The sequence below is a fragment of the Neolamprologus multifasciatus genome, chromosome 12 (assembly GCF_963576455.1).
Source record: "Neolamprologus multifasciatus chromosome 12, fNeoMul1.2, whole genome shotgun sequence".
NCBI lineage: Eukaryota > Metazoa > Chordata > Actinopteri > Cichliformes > Cichlidae > Neolamprologus > Neolamprologus multifasciatus.
This window is the reverse complement of record NC_140450.1, coordinates 29,686,125-29,708,072: the sequence shown is the minus strand read 5'-3', so window position 1 is coordinate 29,708,072 and position 21,948 is coordinate 29,686,125. Positions and strand designations below refer to the sequence as shown.

The 21,948-nt window shown below is 39.6% G+C and overlaps 1 protein-coding gene across 2 annotated transcripts in view; it reads right to left on the bottom strand.

Annotated features, from left to right (window-relative positions):
- Positions 1-18,055, bottom strand: part of zmat4a (zinc finger, matrin-type 4a) — a 187,297-nt gene extending 169,242 nt beyond the window's left edge. For both annotated transcript variants that reach the window (XR_014877406.1, XM_085181642.1), the window contains exon 1: positions 17,879-18,055. Coding sequence is in view for 1 of the 2 variants with exons in the window: in XM_085181642.1 (XP_085037768.1) it covers positions 17,879-17,965 (87 nt within the window). In the remaining variant the exon portion in view is untranslated. The remainder of the gene's footprint in view (positions 1-17,878) is intronic.
- Between the last annotated feature and the right edge of the window lie 3,893 nt (positions 18,056-21,948).

Sequence of the window (21,948 nt, the reverse complement as noted above, 5' to 3'; positions counted from 1 at the left end):
ATATATTTATTAGTGCAAAAATGACTTACACTACCTTTAAGTTTGCATTTGCAAAGGCTGAAATACAACACCAACAAGGCTACGATGTAGGAAACATTCCAGTGAACTGCAGTCATCCTAAAACCTTCACAGTCCATTTGGTCTTTACTGAATTTTTGGCTTGCAAGTCCAGGAATTCAAAACATTAACTGTCCTTTTATTAACTGCACAAGAAGTGCTGGTCATTAGCTAGCTTACTGTGTAATGTCGTCATGGGTCTGTAGCTCTGTCCACTGTTTTAGGGAACATGGTTTGCTTTAAAGTAAGTTAATTATTATTACTTGATTATAGGGCTGGGCGATATATCGAGTTTTTTAAAAATATCTATATATTTTTATACGAGATATAAGATGTGACAATATCCTTTATATCGATATAGTCTATGTTACGTTATAATTGTAGTTGTGGAGCCACAAGTTTGCCTCTCTTTCGTCCACTTTTGTCTTTACGCAACGTTACTCGGCCTCGCCTCTCCTTCACTGAACACAACTCCCCCTCCTTCCCCATCGCTTCACCTGCAGGCAGCGACAAGATGGACACGGCAAATCTCCGTTAACGAGTTACTGCGCATTGCCCCGTGCGTGGGGCTGGACGGCGTCAATGTGTTAGCGAGCTAACCACGCTAACGAGCTAACCACGCTAACGCCATGCACGGCCTGAAATCCTTTCATTTTCTCAAAAGTTGACAGCGCGCCTTATGTATGAATTCTGGTTGTGCTTGATGACCGCGAACCGATTTGGTGTGGTACACAGCGCTCAGCAATCTGTCAAAAAATGTTTTAGTTCGACTTTGGTAAGCTACGGAGCTGCACTGCTTGATAGATTGTCGGAGCATTATGGCTACCGAGGAGCCTCGCGGAGTGATACGTACTGTGTTTCAACATAATATTACCGTATTGTGTGTATACTTATTATATTGTGTTATACCATTAGGAATAAACAATGAGGATTCTGGATCAGCACCATGACACAAACCTGTGGTATAGTATATACAGTACTCTGCAGAAGGTATAAAATGTCACTGCATGTGCATGTGTGTGTGTTTTATGTGTATAGATTTTTTTGTTACATTCTTACACTACCACAGTTTTTTTAACCTCTTGCCTTATGATTCCAAGCGCTGTCACCAATCTTTGTATTTTTTTTATTATTATCTCATAACACCTCTTTAATCAGCTACCATCTTTCCTGTGGATTTTTTAAATGTCTACCGTCTCAGATCAACACAGCCCTGTCCTCTAACACCCTCAACAGAACATTGTACCCCTTCAGGTAAAACACGGGCTACATTCGGTTTGTGTTGTCCACACCTGATGACAGTGATACAGTATGATGTGATTTCATATTAGATTCTTGATGAATGTGGGTTGTTGTTATTCAGCCTGTTTCTATGTACCTGCCCCTTTTTAACTTTGAGCACCCGCCCCTTCAAACATCTCTGCACAGCCCTGGTGTCAGCCAACATTACAAAGAGGAAAAGGTAGAATCTTTGTCATGTTTTAGCTTTTATTTCTATTTATAAGTGCACACGTTTTGTCATCTTATATAAAGACTGACTTTAATGGTGTTTGTACAGGGTTTTTTTCAGATGTAGAGTAAAAGTTAACTGATGTCAAAGGAAATAACATTTCTTTGATTCAGTAAGTATATGTGACAGTACTCAACATTTACTCTTTTTTTCTTTAAATCAGTAATAAACAGACTTGGCTACTGTGAGACTCATGCTGGAGACACTATCTGGAACAGATATACAGATGCCCCATAAATTCCACGTTTTTCTAAGTTCCTCCTGTCTTATGCCATACGTTTGGCTTTACGTTTGGTGAGAGGTCATTCTGCTGTCATGCCCTTTCTGACGTTTCGTTTAGTCTTGCCTTTGGATTTCTGCTGCTAACAAGAAGTTAGCAACTTTAAATACAGCTCCTGCTTCCACAAATTGCTGATTTAGATGCTTTCACTCACTCTTTCTATTGACTTGTTATTTGGAATTATTCTTCAAGGCTCCTAAAACGAGGAATTCAGCGGCTGCTTTTGTTTTTGAACATTTCTTTTTAAATCTCACAGTCCACCAGTGATTTCTCTTTTACTTGATGTATTAATTTGATGTTAAGGTTCTCAAAGACTTTTTCTGTCTCTGTCCTTACCACTTACCAGTTTCTCCGTCATATGGCTCTTTTCCACTTGTACCTACTCAGCTCAGCTTGACATTTTTAGGGTTTTCCATTAGGTGGTAGTACATGGTACTGGTAGTACCTGCTCAGCCGGGGTTCGACGCAAGCTGAGTCTGAAAACGTGACATCAACAGACTGCATGCCACAAATTGGCCAATCAGTGGCATCACTTGATGAGTCATGTGAGTGATTCCTTAATAATGGAAAAGGACAGAAACTGAGTAGAGTCAAGGAACTACCGTAATTGTCGGGCTATAAGCCGCTACTTTTTGCACGATAAAAACGGATTTCGAAGGGCTGGACTGCTGCAAGATGGAGAGGAGGACACCGCCACGGTCCTTCAGAGGGTGTTCGACTCCGACACTGACAACGAGGATTTCTTTGGTTTTGAAAGTGACAACAAAGGAGAGAAGCGGAGAGTGGATGACGAAGCCATCCTGAGCCTGTTCGTTTCCGACACTGGAGAAGAGGACTTTGGTGGTTTTAGTGCGCAGGAAGAAGAGAAAGATGGTGGTGAATGACTGACTTTTCTTCTTGTTAAAGCCGTGTCACTGCACCTGAGCCTAAAAGGTAGGCCGAATCTATTTTTCTGGTGTGCTGCAGGTTATTGTTATGTACTACATTTGTTACTCATTTATGAAGCACAGTACATGTTTCGTACTTGTAATTACCGGTACTTGTACATATACCTAAAAAGTTATGCAAATATGTACCCATAACTTGTTTTTCAAAATATTAATAAAAGGGGTGTGTCTCCAAACTGCCATCTCTTTCCTGACAATTCCCTTTGTGCATATTCTCTTACATATGATAAGTCAACATTGAAACGCCTGCGGCTTTTAGTCAGGTGCGGCTAATGTATGTACAAAACAGGATTTTCCCCTGATTTTATGAAGAATATTCGGGTGCACTTTGTAGTCCAGAAAATACGGTAGTTGAAAAGAGGCTATATATTCTCTGATCTCCATGTTGCCCTCTAGCTTCAAATGTTACCTCAGCAGATGTAAAGGCATCCTTAAATGAAGCATGTACCACATGGCCCTGTTATGTGTAAACAATACATCTAAAAGGAAACACCCGGAGGACACGTTGCACCTTTTCAGTTGATAATTTACTTTTGCGTGCTGTTCCATCCATGATACAGATCATACTGGCAGCTTTTAGGACTGGAAGAGCTAGTCTGCACAAACTCTGATATCTTGAAAATTGAAAACCACCCGCTGCTATTTTTAGGTATACAGTGTGATGAGCAGTGTCTGGGGAACTGTAAGCATTGTTTTGAGCTGCGACGATCAGATCCAGTTGCTGTACTGGAGTTACAAAAGCAAAGTTCCTGGATAAAAAGTCACACTTTATAATCATACAATGTAAAACGAATCCATTGTGATTTAATGTCATTTAACTCCTCATACAGCAGATCACTTCACATGTCCTTATCGTGATCTTTATATGTCTCCAGTGCCAACATGCCCATTTGTTTGGTTTTTCCTCTACTCTCACTCTTACTCTCCCTTTCTTTCTCTTTCTCCCTCTTGGCTGGGCTTTGGTTCTTGTAGGATTCTGGCTGGCTGGCACACCAGGACAATTACCTAATCACGTTGCTGCAGTATTTATAAATGAGCTCTCACCACCCACTATCTGCCAGATTGTCTGTTAGCCATGGTGTTATAAAAATTCAGACTCCATTACTGTTATCCTTTTGGATTTCTATTTTCCTTGCTGTTTTCCAGCACTGTAAACACCAAAGTGTGCACTCCAGATTTCCCACATGTCCCGGCCAGCTACTTCAACCCTAAACCAGTCACCTTCTTGCTGCCAGTCCCTGCTGGTCCACTCACCACTCTCTCCACTAGTGAAACCACAGATGTGACTGCAAATTTTTGTTTTTCCTGAAAAGTCCTAAAGGTCTCAAGGAGACCATTCGCTGCTGCTGAATGGGTGGATGACTGATTGTGTAAAGCGCTTTGGGGTCCTTAGGGACTAGTAAAAGCGCTATACAGGCCATTTACCATTTACCATTTACCAATCGCTGCTGCAAACAACTTCAAGTGTGACACATGCTATCGTGCCAATACGATCTGTGTTCACAGAGCACAGTGAAGAGGCAGGATCAGTTCAGTTACACTAACACAATCTTCACTCAGCACACACACACTTACCAGATTTGTCTCCTTTCAACTTTGTTCTCTACTACAAATAGAAATTCAAGTTGAAGTCTCACAGTTCTGGTACAGTGGAGGAAATCCAGCACTTACCAAAGACACAGGTCCAAATGGTCAGAATAGGAGTTCTAGGCATTGACCTAACAAAAGCAGCTGGGGTGGACGTTGTGCAGCATTGCACAAGGAGATGGCCAAATTTAAATTAAGTGTATTTTTTTCTCTTCATGGGTGGCCTGAAGATGTTTCACAATTAGCAAACTATTATTATTATTACTAACTGATTTTAAAATGAGACTACAGTCCTCCCAGTGAATTCAAGACATCTAACTAATACCAACATGTACACAAGAATGAGACACTTTCAGTTAGTGCTCAGTTGTATATTATTGTATTTCTGCAGAAAGAGGGATGCTCATTGAAATTATTTTTAATGTGCCTTCAGCCAAAATAATAATCTATTGGCAAAATAATGAACCAGACTGTAGACAGTAGTCAGTAACCCTCAACTCCTAACATAAAGTAAGCTTCACCAATAAATTGTGAGCTATTTAATGAAGAATTATGACTACACATGGAGGACTGTAGAAACCCATAAATTAGAAGTTGGTCATTTATTCCATATGTAGTATAGCAAGTAGTAAAACTGCCAATTAATCATAGTAGCTCCACACATTAAGAGTAGCAGCATGAGAAAGAGAGGGGCCGCAGAGCCCTGAGTGAGCTCGTGCCACAAAGAACTGCTGAAGCGTTGATCATGTAAAATCATAATAAGATCTTTTCTTAAAAAAGTTCACAGTATGCAAATTTCTCACTACACTTAACTATGACGCTGACTATGACAAATTGTAGAACGCAAGCGCTAGTGTAATTATACAGCCCAGTTTCCACAGCAGTTAGAACACTGTGTAAAATGTAAATAAACACAAAATGCAGTCATTTAATCTGTATGTCTACTCTCTCATGGCCCTGAGGCAGCACAATTCCACTGCTTCCCACACAAAGACTAACGGATACGCAGGAATATTTGGTGACCGTCTGGTTTTGGCTTTTTTTTTATTGTCTACCACCAGCAATCAATTTACTAGCTTCTATTTTGAAATTCAGTCGTGCCAACCAGTGACTTCTCTAGTCTCTAAATGCACTGTTTCTTACATCATGCTGTTCTACTCTACGTGAGTAGATTGATTGAACCACCAACCTTGTGATTACTGGAGAGCCTGTTCTAACAGGAGCTACAGGACCCCAGCCTCTAGTACTATTTCACTACACGATGGCTTACTGGCCATACTGCTGTTATGGAAGTTCTTGATATCATCCTACTACTTCCTCAAAAAGAATCTGGTCCATGGGTGGGACGGTCTCCAGAACCTGCAGGAGGCAGAGTGCTGTTTGTGGCAAGATCAGAGACGCTGCAGAGCAGAACCACTAACCAGCAGCTTTCCAAGAGTTCGTCTGAAGGATGAGATACTCCACTAATGGCACACTTCATTGCATTTTTCAGTTATGTAATTTTATCAAAGTGCTTGCCAAATAACATAATTGCTAAGGAAAATTTTAATTGGGTGCATATTCAATACCCTTACCTCCTGCATTGGAAATAAGAATCTAAATTCATGGAAAACTGAATTCTGATCTGATCTGTAAATCAGTCCCTGGGCACAAGAAAACTTATGAAAAACATAGTTGATTACTGCCTCCACAAACATTAAATATGCAATTCTGACAGTCCTCTGAATTTGAGCTCTTTAGCCTGGAGCTGCATCCTCCAGGCTACAGAGGAGAGGGACTATGAGACTGGCTGTCAGCACACAGCACTGATGGCATGGAGGGAGCATTAATGTGCATGGCATGAATAACTGACTATATAATATTTACATATTTTGACACAACATCCAAAAAACAATGCAAAATTACTGTCAGCATGTATCACACTATCATGGTACAATTTCAAAAATGGAAACCCAGAGGTTAGGAGTGCAGCACCCTTTCAACTGCAAGGCAGTTGCACAGATCACATGGTGGAAGGCAACTTGTCTCCAAGTCATTGTCGTGCGACTCAGACTGATTGCAATTACTCTCGGACGGATAGGCAAGGGTTTGAATCAGAGTACAACTGGTCGTAGACTTGGTCCCCGTCTTCAAAGCAACCATTTCTAATGCAACAAGACTCCAAGTTCATTGCACACCGTCTCCAACGGTCTCCAACCACTGTTTTCCGAAGTCTGACTGTAGCCTAATTATAAGGATTATTAGGATATTTATATAAATATATTACATATTGATCACAGTTTTCATATATATTGATCAGTTTTATGCTTGCGTCTCCACATATAACTTGTGTTTGACTTGCAATAAGAACATGTTTCTCTGCATGCAGGGAAAAAAACAGAAGGAGTCTGCTGGTTTTAAATTAGAGTTTACTGTAATAGTGATTTTAAAGAGACGGTAGTATGTGAGTGTGTCTGTGAAGGACTCTTCTGTGTGTGAAGAGGGCCCAGTCCACAGTCAAGGCGAGACAGGTAAACCATGTTATACACATAAAAACAAATTGAACAACTGGCCTCAACGATGGAAAAAGGTTTTCTTTTTTCTTTAAAAGAGCCAATGTGACTTTTATGAAATATTACTGTTTTGGCTGCGCATCCTTCCACTTGTATTTACCTATTACTCAAGGCTAAATCATCCATCATTTAGGAAAGTTAGACTAGCCTACTGGTAAATATATTATTCTCTTTTGGGCCTGGAGGATGAAACTGTCAAATCTCTCTTTCTCTTCCTCTAACCAGTAGCAGTATATTACACACTGAGCATGTAGTGGAAAATCTTTTTCTTTTTTTTCAAATGTGAACTGTACCATATATACACAACCTGATATCACGGCAAAGCGCATAATAGACACGCCAGTCAACCATGTTCATTTCACGCTTTGCCTCTCTAAAATGTGAAATCTAAATGCATGCAGACGATGCATTACCAGTAGGGGAGATAATATGTTTAAAGCCACAAAGTCGGTAGTGAGCAGAAAACGTATTAAGTACAATCAAGGGTCCTTCGTCATCAGAAATGATTAACCTAGGCAGCTAATATGTATATACATGTAAAGGTGCTAATAATTACTGTTTAAATGCTTTCTTGTGATTATTTTCATGCTGGCTTGAAATAAAATATTTCCCTGTGCTGGTACTTCGGATTACTGCATCTTCTGCGTGTACTGCGTGTACATTTCATGTTTTGGAGAGGCGAAGCGTGAAATGGACACGGTTGACCGGAGTGTCTATTACACCTTTTGCCATAATACTAGGTTGATACATACACCAAAAATATTGTATTTCATTTCATATGCAGAAAATCCATCCTCAAAAAGAAGTTGATGATGAGCTGATCCTGATCTTCCTAAATAAGAAAAGGAAGAAACTGAGATTCTGGATTCATCCAGTTCTCAAACGAAGGCAGCAGCAGGGAGAATTTCATGGTTTGATCCAGGAGTTGAGGCTGTATCATGACTGCTTTCGTACATATTTCAAGATGTTAGTGGGGCATTTTGAACTCTTGCTGGCAGAGTTGGGACCACATCTGAGGAGGCAGAGTAATAACTTCAAAGTCGAATGACCCATAGCAAAGTTTATATGTCTGAGGTAAAACAGTATTATTGTGCAACCTATATATTCAGCACTGGTGCATGTTGTTGCCGAATGTAATGGTCCCAGTGGTCAGATCTATTCATTCATATCCAAAAAATCTGCATGCTAAACATACAGCCCAGTGATGGCAAACATTTTTACCAAATGACAATGGGACAATCACCAAATCTCTGTAAGCAATTCTAACAGGAACAATAAAATCAAGGTGATCTCTAAATTAGAAAGATTAAAGTTAAATCACCAACAGTTACAATAACTGTTTTTGTGCTTAATAATAAGCACAAAAACAGCTTTGTTTTGGTTACGATCTTGACTGATTAGTTCCAGTGGCCCATGCAGACCTCCAGGGAAACAACAGTGTAGTGGAAATGCATGTATTCATGACTTGGCACAGTGCAGTGCAACTAGAGCTGATGATACCAGGTCTGAGGAGAACCAGTGTTTGGGTGTGTGTAGACTTGTAAAGTACTTCTGATAACCAAGTCAAAGTGTGGCGGGTGGCGAGTAGTTTCCATATGCAGAATCTTGGTCTGAAACTAAGTTTTGCACAAGTGGACCACCTATTTGTAAAAATAAGTGAACTAACAACTGACTGTCCAACCCCAATGAACACTATGAAGAAATGCCATGAGTAAAGTGAAACCCTTTGCCAGCACTGTTTAGGATAATGGTTAAACCAGCAGAATTCGCAGCCAGTACATACTGACAACATTGGGCCAACACTGACCATGAGCTCAAAGCTAAGCATTCATGTGAGATCACCAGCCAACCATTGTTAGAGCATTTGTTACATTTGTGTTTAGATATAGACAAGATGTGCTGTAGTAATACAGTTGATCAATTTATTACATATCCACAGTGATTGTCTTTAAGTATGACTACATCTCTAAGTCACTTGGAACAGTTGCTGAAGTTGTTGAAGAATGCAATAATTCTGATCACTGCAGACTTTTACAGTTCTATGATGGCATTACTCTGAAACCTACATTATCCACTTTTGTCTGAAAATTGATACATAGAAAATGAACAAAATTGCAATCTGAGCAGCTTGCAATGACAAAATTTTCAAAAGGTATAGACCTCATGGTCCACTATTTATTCGCATTCACCCTAAGTCCTCTCCACAGCACCTCCATTTTTCTCATTTTGCCTGACTTTGCAAGTGAAACAAATGGGTGTTAAATGTCCAGCACAGCAGAGATAATCAATCAGTGATATGGTACAATGGCCAGTATTCTACTGGGTGAATAAATGGGACTATAGTTATCTTTGCTCACCTGTTGCTGACAATGAATTATTATAAGGAATAAAGTGAGCTTGTCGGTCACCAATTTTGGAGGGCCTCCAGCACTGTTCTCTGGGGCCAAATATTGGTGTAAAATCCAACGTGGGCAATAATCCTCTGACTAAGAAAACGCCACCTGAAAGTCCCATAGCTCTATCTATGCTGAGTGGAAGACAGAGATGGTGCAGAGAACTCCTGGATCAATGCCATAACTAAATAAAAGCAAAGCATTACAGAATAAAATGGCAATAATTCTTCTTGTTAATCAGATCTACACTGATTTTTGTTTCAGTTACTTACACAGCCACTAGCACACAGATGTAGAACGTATCAATTAAATCACAGTATGACTAATATGACCTTTTGTAGTAATTCTCACTATCAGTATCCCTTGTAAAGCTATTTACGCATACGTAAACACAATATTTATACTCCACTAGTATTAAGTGGGCTACTACTGATTTTGTGTATTTGGAATCTATTTTTATTCAGCTACATTTAGTGAAAGGCAAACACAGCATATCAGCTTAAACACCTCCAATAACCAACTGCCAGTCACAGTGGTGGTGAGGGGTAATGAGCTGGGCTTGTTTTCCAGCCACAGAATCTGGCAACTTGCCATCTTTAAGTCAACCATCAAGTATTGTAGGGTCAACTGCGAGGTCATCAGTCCAAGAGGACAATGAACATGAAAACCCACAGAACTGGGATTTATAATGAATCTTTAGAAAAACAAACAAACATCTAGATGTTAATCATTTCTCTTTGTGTGAAGATGATCGTACAATGTTTTGTTGAGATTAGACAACACAATAAGAAGGAGGTAGGCTACTGAAAGAAGGTGTACTTTCTTTTAAGCATGGTTTTACATTCACAACTACCTGTTAACTGCACATATGTAAAGAGTTAAGCTTCCTTCTTTCAGGGACAGCGAAGACACTGGACTTTGACTTTTTAGGGTTTGACTGGACACTAAAAACTCCCAGTGTTTGAAATATCTATTATTGGTGTTCACCAAGATAGAATAAAAAAGGAAAATAGCAGGTTGCTTTTTTAGTAAAACACAGAAAACCCAGACAATAAATATCTGACATTTTTGCTTCAAAGATTGATGACAATGATTTACAAACTTTCTTCTTAGTTAAACTGTGATTGACTAGTTTGAGTAGAATTTTAATCTGGATCAGAGGAAAAGCCTTAGATCTTGATATGGTATTGATGAAGGAATCAGCATCTAAATAGCTACACTGGTGACGTTGCTTTCTAGCATGCATTGTTCCTTTAGCTTATTCAGAGATGGATAAAAAATCATTTGAAATTCATTCTCAGTTCTCACTCAAATCATTTGAACTAAATCTCATCTGTAAAACTGAACTCTGACAGTTTTGACACACAAAAAAAGAAGAAGAAATCAGTTAGTGGTAAATCAATCTGTACTCGACTGGGACTGTCTGTATAACCGAAGTTATCCTGAACTGAAATCCAGTAACATTGATATATACATATGACAAAACTGAATCCATTTTACATATCATAGCTATCGTCGTCACCATCCTCATCTTCATTGTCCTCTTTATCACCATCATTGGCATCATCATCAAATCCAAGCAGGATGTCTGTAGTAATCACTGTTCCTGCCACTCTCTGAATGTTGATTACCCCACAACTTGATTGCAAAGGACTTCACTCTCAGTCTCAGTAGAGGTCCCATGTTCGGCCTAATTGCAAGTCTTGTTAGCCAGTGTAATGCTAGGGTGTTCTGCTGCTTACATATCCCAAAAGACATGAGCTTCAATCTCTGCAGATACCACAATGAGAGGCAACAACCCATGAAATACAAGCATTGTCTTATCCTTATATCTAAGAGGGTCATCAGTGACACATCTGGGGTTAGTGGTAGTGTTTGAGTTTAGTTAATGTCCAACTATTTTATTGCCCATTTGTAGAAGGTTTTAACAGAAAAAACATGATACCAAAATAACTGGGTGAGACTTCATCTGAAAAAGGCAATAAAGGCTCTAAACTGACAGTCAGTCACTTAAGATACTTAAGATGATATCATATTTAGCTGTCTGGGTATTTGCTAGGTAAGTAGTAATTCCCTTTCCTTAACAATTTGCAATTAAAAATACCAAGCCTGCATAATTTTTTTCTTTTGGTTCAAATCAAGCGCTTTCAGTCAAATTCTTTATGCAATTTAATGTCACATGCTTTTATTTTCAATTTTCACCTTTACTGAGAACATGACACACATTTTTTTGGCCCAGTTACACACCATCACTGCTTCATGGGAAACTGAAGGATGATTTTGGGTTTGCTAAATGTCATATAAGACCATTTTTAAACTTTGACAAAATGATTTAATTCTGTCATGCAGACAATTGTCACTTTTACGTTACTATTCAAACATACTAGGGCCATTGTTTGTCACAGTACGCACTCCAAATTTTCCATACAAGCAAAGGATTTGTTGCACTTGTAGAATCCAGTGTGTATGTAAAAACACTTTAGAACATTTAGCTCTTGCCACCACTGTCACTAAGAGAAGGCTCTCTCTCTCTCTGCCTGTTTCTGTGTGCATGTCTGCATCTTCGTGTGCATGGCACAGTGCTGCTAAAAATTTGTACCCTCCTACACAAGTCTCTCTTCCTGATTGGCTGAAGCAAAAGTCCACAGAGAGATAATTTTCTTTTATAGCAACTTGTAGATAGTTGGTAAGAGTTAATATCACATATGTGCATGCATTTGCTCTTAAGCAAGAAGAACAACTAGCTTAGATACACAACAGACACGCAGAGTCAGTATCTTGTGCGTACTTTTTCATTAATGCAACTGCTCTCGGAGACTGCAATAAATGTGAGATGTCAATGTTGCTAGGTCCAGCCAAGTAAGACTATTAACGCTCTTTCTTTGCAAAAGTTTAACTCTAAAGTTGACAATTTCAGACACCTTCAGATTAATGAAAAGCAGTGCATGTTTGAAAGAAAATATAGTGTCTTTTAGGAAATGCAGCTAAAATAAAAGGAAATCATCTAAAAATACATGGGACTGAAGCGACTTGGTGCTGGTCAAGGATTTAGTAAGGAAGGAACAAAGGAAAGTACATATATAATAAGAGCAGCTGTCTCACTTCTCCGTGCACACTTTGAGCTGTAAGCTCTATAGAATCTGCCTCTATCAGCGGCAGCATTTTTGTCCAGCTGGTGCTCCGGGGCCATGTGAGAGATTCTAACATTGCTCCCAGGGGGGCAAATTAGCCGGACTGGTTGAGCGAGGCTGCAAAGACACTTTACATCGTATTCCAGAGACCTGTGCACTGATCTGCCTCCCATTCTGTCTCTATTATTCTGCTGCTCTGGCTTTGGGGAGGCAAAGGCTGGCCAAATTGTAATGTCATGCCTTGAGGTCGAAACAATGAGCATTTGCTTTGTGTTTGCTGCTAAGTGGCCTATTCCCATGCAGTGTGACCCAAGCGGCGTCCACAGATCTGCTGAGTGAAAACATTAGCACTCACACTGGGCATACTGCCTGCACTTCAGTAATATAATCAGCTTGGTGTTCAGCCAGAACAGACATTTAGGGCAAATGTTGAGTCGGTGCAACAATAAAATAGTGACACTGGTCGGTCTGATGAGATTAATTCTTCCCAGCGTGGGCATGAGATCAAGGAGGATTCAAACTCAAATAATCAAATAATACGCTGTCAGAGACATAGCGTGGCTTGGGACATGACAGCACAAACCTGTTGGATGATCCTGTAGTTAAAGTAACTTGGAAATTACATCCATAACAGCTTACACAAAAGCACTTAACTACAAGGTGACATATCCATGCATCTAAGATTTAAAAGACTCTTTTGGGACACCAGAAGTGTTTCCAAGCAAGGTGAAACAAGCGTTGTGTATGACCAATGCCTTAGTAAATACATGGAGAATTATTTTCCTTCTACTGGCTTGATTTCACTAAAGTCCTTAATCTTTTAACATCTGGGTTTAGGGTTAAGATAGATGATGTCTTTAAAAACACATAAAGGGAGGAGGCCTTAACAAAAAAAAACCCTGTAATCTAACATTCTACACTCACTGGTCATTTTGTTAGGTACACCTTAGTACTGCTGGGCTGAACACCCTTTAGAACTGTTTTAATTCTTCACAGCATCAACTATTTAAAAAATTCCTTAAAACATCCCTCTGAGATTTTATTCCATATTGTCATAAAAGCATTCCACATATGCTGCATATCCATTATGCAAATTTCCTGTTCCATTGCATCAACTATCTCTACTGGATTGAGATCTGCTGACCGTGAAGGCCATCTGCGTATAATGAACTAACTGTCATGTTTGCAAAATCAGTTTGAGATAAATTGAGCTTTGTGACATGCTTTATCCTGCTGGAAGCGGCCATCAGAACATGGATTTAGTGTGGTGATAAAGGGGTGAACATGGTTAAGGAGCAATACTCAGGTAGTCTGTGGTGTTTAAACAATACTCAGCTGATACTAAGGGGACGAAAGTATATTAAGAAAATATCCTCCACACCTTTATACTACCAACAACAACTTGGATCCATGTTTTCATGTTGTCCACACTTAATTCTGACCCTAACATCTTAATGACACACATCACATCAGGCAGTGTTTTTCCAATCCTGCTGGTGTGGGCTTCTGCTGCTGTAAGATTTGACGTGATGTGCATTCACAGATGCTCTTCTGCATACCTTGGTTGTACCGAGCGATTATTTGTAATTACTGTGGCCTTCCTGCCTCCAGCAGTCTGGCTGTGATTAAATATTTGCATTAACATTGAATAAAATGGCTTTTGAGTGTTTTGAATTTCTGAAAATATGCCTGTTAAGCACAAACTAAATACACAACTCTAACATTAGATGGATAGCCGGTGACCTGGTTAAGAGGTAAAAAGAACCATGCTTTGTTTTATTCTTTATAAACAGGGGCACTTTTTGGATGTTTGTTTAACATCTTATTCAGTAACTGCATTTTTGTAAGCAGATACAAGTGGTTCTGCATATTTGAGGCCAGTCTGGAAGCTGAGAGAAGATTCCACACCTTTGATAAAGCACACATTATCTTCTGTGATGCAGCTGAGTTTTCTTAGTTATTTCCTTCAAAACAACTTCCAAGCTCTGTGTAATAAATGTGCTCAGTGCCTATGGTTGGAGCAATTGGTTACTTTGTGTGCTATTTATAAAAATCTCAAGCCCCATCTCAGTTGACCTTCTGTGAAAGGAATAACGGAGAGAGAATGGAAACAACTTTGGCAAGGATGCAATGGAAAGCAACAAAGAAGCAGAGCAATTTTAACTCTGCAAAACAAACACATTATTGATGATGTGGAAGCGCAGAGCTTCAAAGCCTCTTATTTATAGGCATCACAAATTACAGACAGCATGCGGGGGAATGGAAGTGCTTTTTTCTTCAATTGAAGGTTTTCACAAACAGAAAGGATTGTAGTCATCCTTGGTGGTTGAAAAAAAAATCACTGGAATATTAAAGATAGGGTTGATGAAGGAGCTTTATTATCTGACACACTTTATAACATGTTGCTGTTTTGGTGCAGAACCTTACTGCTGAGCTTTAAAAGAGAAATGTTTGTGTCCCAGGGAAAACTTGGAAGCCTTCAACAGTGCCATCTATTGTTCCGCACAAGGGGAAACTTGATGATATAACTTTAAACATTCGTATTACTTTAAATAAGGCAGATGGCACTTTGAGCACCCACTTGGTAAAATGGTGCATAATTCTTTTATTCCTTTTCTTATCTTGCTGGGGGCTGCAGAATAAAACACACCTGGGATGTGTCTGGGATCCTTAAGTATGTGTTGAAATGATGCTGCAGGAGGAAGAGGAAGCCTTAGGTAAGAAAACACGTACAATACTCATATAGCACATGAAAGCAAACAGCCTTGAAAAAAGTTTCCTTTCTATTGATCTGCATGGGTTTCCTCCTTACTTTTTTCTTGTTTTACAAAGGGAGGCATTAAATATCAGCGGACATATACACTATAGTGCCAAATCATTGAGTTCAGGTGTTCCGATCATGAACACAGGTGTATAGAATCTACAAACATTTGTTAAAGAATAGCTCTCTTTCTCTAGATCTCAGTGAATTCCAGCATAGTACCGTGATAAGATGCCACCTGTGCAAGTAGAGTCATGAAATTTTCTCACTAAACATTTCAGTCAACTTTTAGTGGTATTATAACAAAGTGGAAGCCACTGAATGACTGCAACTCCATGAAGTGGTAGGGCAAGTAAAATAACAGCAGCTTTCGGCAGATTCAAGACTTCATGTGGCCTTCATATTAGCTCAAGAACAATGCGTAGAGAGCTTCATGGACGGGGTTTCCATGGCCGAGCAGCTGCATCCAAGCCTTACATCACCAAGCACAATGCAATATGTCGGATGCAGTGGTTTAAAGCATCACACCACTGGACTGCAGTGGAGACATTTTCTCTGGAGTGAGGACTCATGCTTATCTGTCTAGGAATCTGAAGGACGAGTCTGGGTTTGGCAGTTGTCAAGAGAACGGTACTTGTCTGACTGCACTGTGCCAAGTGTAATTTGGTGGAGGGGGGAATGTGGTGTTTTTCTTAACTTGGGCTCAGCCCCTTAGTTCCAGTGAAAGGAAGTCTTAATGGTTGAGCATACCAATTTTATTAAACTGATGTGAATGTGTTGTATTGTGGTGCCACAGTGTAACCCTCCAGATATCCATCCAGAGATCAGTTGTTACTAGTGGAACTGGCAGCTACTGAGAAAAGGGCAACTGTCAGCGGCTGGAACAGCATTAAAAAGGAAAATGCCTTTTCCCCTGTTTTGGAGTACTTGGGGACATGTTTTGTGTGTGTGTGTGTGTGTGTGTGTGTGTGTGTGTGTGTGTGTGTGTGTGTGTGTGTGTGTGTGTGTCCACTCTTCTCACATAACTTTCACTGACAGCCCACTGATGTGTCGATGTCGGCTAAGGCAAAAAACATCGCAAGCGCCCGATACGGATGCCAGAACTGTCAGCACGTTATCTATGTATGAAAAAAGGGCTCGTATAGTCATCCACATATGCCAGTCCCAATCCAAGTTTCTAAATGATACACAATACACTGAAAACTATTGATGGTCAACACAACTTTTGATACAATTGAAAAAAAAAACATCAAAAAGCTGAGTGTAGAGCATTGTGAGAGCGTATGTATCAGTTGCTGCATTGTGCTGCACAACAAACAACAATTATAAGTTATCATTATCTGTGGAATAACAGTAATTTCAATAAGAGCACAAAGAGTACATAACACGAAGGAAGTTATGCAACAAAATTTCACCAAATGCAGTTTCATTACTTTATTATTATTATTATTATTAATATTAATACTAATAATAATAATAGTAATTATTATTATTATTATTAATACTAATAATACTAATAATAGTAATTATTATTATTATTATTATTATTAATGAATCTTTCTTTAAATTAATTAAATATTATTTTGCATATATGACCATATATGAGTGATTTGCTACATTCCTACAGCATTTTTGTTTTGTTTTTATTACTTAAAAATCTATGATACAATTTAATTGTGTGTTTCGATGGGGAGGATGGGGGTTATATGTTGACAAGTGCATTTACAGTGGGTAACTTGGTATACGGGAGTCATTCCACTTCTGATGCTGTACAGACACAAAGCGAACAGCTTCAGTTCCATTCACCACCAAACACAACTAAAGAAAAAGTTCTTCTGTTTTTAAATCTGGTGTTGGGAACCATTCAGGTCAGTCAATACTTTTGAAACTCTTCCCTGAGGCTGACACAGGTGTGTTCAGCTCATTCCTATCCATCTTACTTGTCATCATTAAGAATCAGAAAGGGCGTTATTATGAATGTTACGAGCAACCTGGACTGGTCTATGGGGGGCCGCTGATTGCTTAACATTGATTACAGTTTGTCCTGCACTGAAGAAGCCACAGGCTGCAGGAGAAAGCTTAATGTGAAGAGTGAAACACACTCTCCAAAGGTTATTGGAGGATTTTGCCCCCGGGGTAGAGGAGTGTTTGCAGCATTGTGTGTGCAGTACTAGACCGTGTGTTGAATTATTTAAAGTTAAATCTCTGACTTCTATAATGGACTAATACACTGAGATTGTTTCTGAAAATGTCTTCATTTCTAGCTTATCGAGAGGGACTCCCTCGGGGATCGACCAGGGACTGTCACCTTTTCAGCACGCAGGAACATTACACGAGACATAAGGTCAACCTCCAGCAACCAGGCTGCTCTGCTCACTTTTTCACCCCGGTGTGCGCCGCAGCGCGGCAGCAGCACAGCTGCGCTGCGCTCCTTCTGACGGGATCCTCCGTGCAACAAGGACCTCGGTGTTAAAGATATCAGCATGCAACACCACAACCATGCTTGTCCCCTGCAGCAAGGCATCTACATAAAGTCACACTCATTCACTCCTAAACTCGCGTACACGTCTCTCATCACAGTCTAGAAAAAAAAAAAAAAACCGAGCGAAGAAAGAAAAAAGAAGAAAGCAGACAAGAGCGGTAACGCGTGCAGATCGTACCTGTAACTCCACGCTGTAGCCCTGATGGAAATGCGTCGGGAACACCGCCAGCTGATGTTGCACTTGGAGGGAAACTGTATAATCCATGAACCAGAAGAAGATGCTGAAGAGCGGGACTGAGCGGGAGACGCGTCTGCTGCTGGCAGTGGTACTACACTGTAGTACAATCTAAGCGTGCTCTCCGCCCCGCTGCGCTCCCATTGGCCGCGCGCCGCTCATCAGCCACGTCAGTTGACTTTGAGGCAGCAGGTAGGCAGCGGCATTTCCCATTAGCAAATGTCATCAGCTCAGTCGTTTGTGATGTGCAGGCAGGAGCCGGGGCTGGGGATGAAACGGTCTGCAAAGAGCCTTTTATGATTCATGTGGGAGTATCGTTATTACTGATATGAGCAGTGGACATTCTGTGTGGCAAAAGCTTTTCATTTGATCTAATTTTTAGTTTTTATTTCATGTATACTTCGTTAACCTGACATTACATTCAGCCTTAGCATTTAAGTGCTGAGATTAGCCTGTTGGACAACTCAGCAGAGTAAGTTTAAAAAGCAGAGGTAAAGGACATTTGTGCCCTGCAAAGTAAAGGGTCCTTAAAGGGTGCTATCCAGAACCTACACAGCATGCTGTAGCTGTCTACTGCCACTAGGGGACAGTGTCAGAAACATGCGTAATGGTCCTTCTGCCAGCTGTCATAATCACAGACTGTATAAAACATGGACATAGCTTCCAGGTCAGAGTAATTAAAGACCCTGTCACATGACCATAAGTGATGTTAAAGTTGGTGCTGTTTTGGTGTTGCTCTCCCGTGCGTCTCTTGATTTTTGTAACCTGATGGGTTGCCAACTGGAAGACACGAGTATATGATCATTTCGGCTTTTGCAGCTGTTTTAATGATGTGTCTGTGCAGAAACTCAGAGATTCAGAGATTACACAGAGGGAGGTGCTGCAACAGTTTGAAAACTTGAGACTTTGTGGAAAGAAATTTGAAAAAAAGAAAACACTGCAATGTCTTTGCTTCCTGTTTTGACTTCTTCTCTGTCTATGTCAGTGCTGAGGTGGAGGTATTGTCTGAGTGGTGACAATTAGGCAACTAGACAACAAAGCTATGAAACATTTACTTCAACTCCAAACTTTTGAGCTTTATTTAGTGCTTGCAGAAGAAGAAATGGCAATAATGAATGAAGGCTTAGTCAACCGTAACTAATGCAGAAATACAGAATGAATCACTATTTGAATCGATCTGCTTTGCTCACAGCCTGTTAGAATTCTGTGAAACTCATTTTTTTACTGTTGACTGAAAAATAAGCATGTGTATAATGAAAAAAAAGAAACAAAGGATAATAAAATCAAATTTAAAAAAATGTTTTGCAAATTTGCAGAGCCAGGCAGTCCTCAGCTCTATTCAGCTATATACAGAGGCCTTCCCAAACCTTGAGATCAGCTGGAGGTTTGGAAAGTTCTCTCACAAGGCACAAACTCCCCCTCACTTGTTTGATCAGTATCCTCAAGCAGCTCCTCAAAATTCAGAGTCTGTAGAACGCTTTCAGTAGTTGGATATATGATGTAGGCTTATAGTTCAGTTGCCATCAAATCAAATTGAGTTATTTTACCCGTGACAACATGATCAGACATATTTTGTTACCACTGTTAACGTTTGATTATGTGTAATATTTGATTCTAACTATGATTATGCTGACTAAACACTTCAGTGTGGCTGTGTATCAGTAAATAATAAATGAATAAAAATCCTCTTTGGTAGTCACATTAGGAGAAACTCAAAACTATGTATAAACATGTGAAAACAACCTTCTGTAGAATAACTTAAATCTCATTCATGTATAAAGCTCAGCTTAATGTTAGAGAATGTTGGAGGGAAAGATGTAACAATGAGATGTTAGGTGCTTCTATGTCTGTCTCGTCATTATTATTTGAGATTCACCAAGCACTAATATTTGTTCCCATTTGCACAGTACATGCTGAAAGTAGACTGGATTAAAAAAATCTTTGCAAATTCTTTCTTTCTTGTTATGGTTATAGGAAGTCAATAATTCGCTTTGCACTAATTTCCTTTTCTCTTTTTTTGGAAATATGGATTTAACAGATTTGTTTTGCTTTCAAATTATAAAGTTATGGCTTGGATGAGTGACGAAACGTTTCTCCCACTGAAAACGCTACGTCCAGATGAACAGAATCAACTTTTGGAGATTTACTTTCCTGGATGATTGAGAATGCATCAAGACCTGTTCTATCATTGAACTGTTTATTACTTAAGCACTTTCGTTTAGTATGAATTACTGTTGTGAGTCTGTGCAGTCTTACACGCCTCTCTGCAGCTTCTCTCCTCCTGCTACCACCCAAAAACCCATCTCCATAGAGACTGTGTCAGCTCCCAAAAAGACAAAAAACAAACTAAAAACCAGCAACAAACAACTTAAACATAAACAATTACAAAGAAAGAACAATACAGTATCCACATCTGAACCAAAGAGTAAAACAGTGAAATGTGGATTATTAAATATTAGGTCTCTCTCCTCCAAGTCTCTGTTAGTACATGACTTAACAATTGATCAACAAATTGATTTACTCTGCCTTACAGAAACCTGGTTGCAGCAGGATGATTATGTTAGTTTAAATGAATCAACACCCCCGAGTCATTCTAACTACCAGAAACCTCGAAGCACAGGCCGAGGGGGCGGTGTGGCAGCAATTTTTCACACCGGCCTATTAATTAATGAAAGACCAAGACAGACTTTTAATTCATTTGAAAGCCTGATGCTTAGCCTCGTCCACCCCAGCTGTAAAACTCAGAAACCAGTCTTACTTGTTATCGTCCACCTGGGCCTTACACAGAGTTTCTGTCTGATTTCTCAGACTTTTTATCTGATTTAGTTCTGAGCTCAGATAAAATGATTATTGTGGGCGATTTTAACATCCATGTAGATGCTAAAAATGACAGCCTCAACATGGCATTTAATCTGTTATTAGACTCAACTGGTTTCTCTCAAAATGTAAAAGAACCCACCCACCACTTTAATCACACTCTAGATCTTGTTTTAACATATGGCATAGAAACTGAACATTTAACAGTGTTTCCTGAAAACCCTCTCCTGTCTGATCATTTCCTGATAACATTTACATTTACAATAATTGATTACACAGCAGTGGAGAGTAGACTTTATCAAAGTAGATGTCTTTCTGAAAGCGCTGTAACTAAGTTTAAGAATATAATCCACCCACTGTTATCATCTTCAATGCCCTGTACCAACACAGAGCAGAGGAGCTATCTGAACGCTACCCCAACAGAGGTCGATTATCTTGTTAATAATTTTACCTCCTCACTACGTACGACTCTGGATACTGTAGCTCCAGTGAAAACTAAGGTCTCTAATCAGAAGTACCTGACCCCGTGGTATAATTCTCAAACACGTAGCCTAAAGCAGATGACTCGTAATCTGGAGAGGAAATGGCGTGTCACAAATTTAGAGGATCATCATTTAGCCTGGAGAAATATTTGTTGCTTTTTAAGAAAGCCCTCCGCAAAGCCAGAACATCTTACTACTCGTCACTAATTGAAGAAAATAAGAACAACCCCAGGTTTCTCTTCAGCACTGTAGCCAGGCTGACAAAAAGTCAGAGCTCTTTTGAGCCAACCATCCCTTTAACGTTAACTAGTAATGACTTCATGAACTTCTTCACAAATAAAATTTTAATCATTAGAGAAAAAATTACCAATAATCATCCCACAGATGTAATATTATCTACAGCTACTTTTAGTACCATTGATGTTAAGTTAGACTCTTTTTCTCCAATTGATCTTTCTGAGTTAACTTCAATAATTACTTCCTCCAAACCATCAATGTGTCTTTTAGACCCCATTCCTACAAAACTGCTCAAAGAAGTCCTGCCATTGATTAATTCTTCGATCTTATATATGATCAACCTATCTCTAATAATCGGCTATGTACCACAGGCCTTCAAGGTGGCTGCAGTTAAAGCTTTACTCAAAAAGCCATCTCTAGACCCAGCAGTCTTAGCTAATTATAGGCCAATCTCCAACCTTCCTTTCATATCAAAAA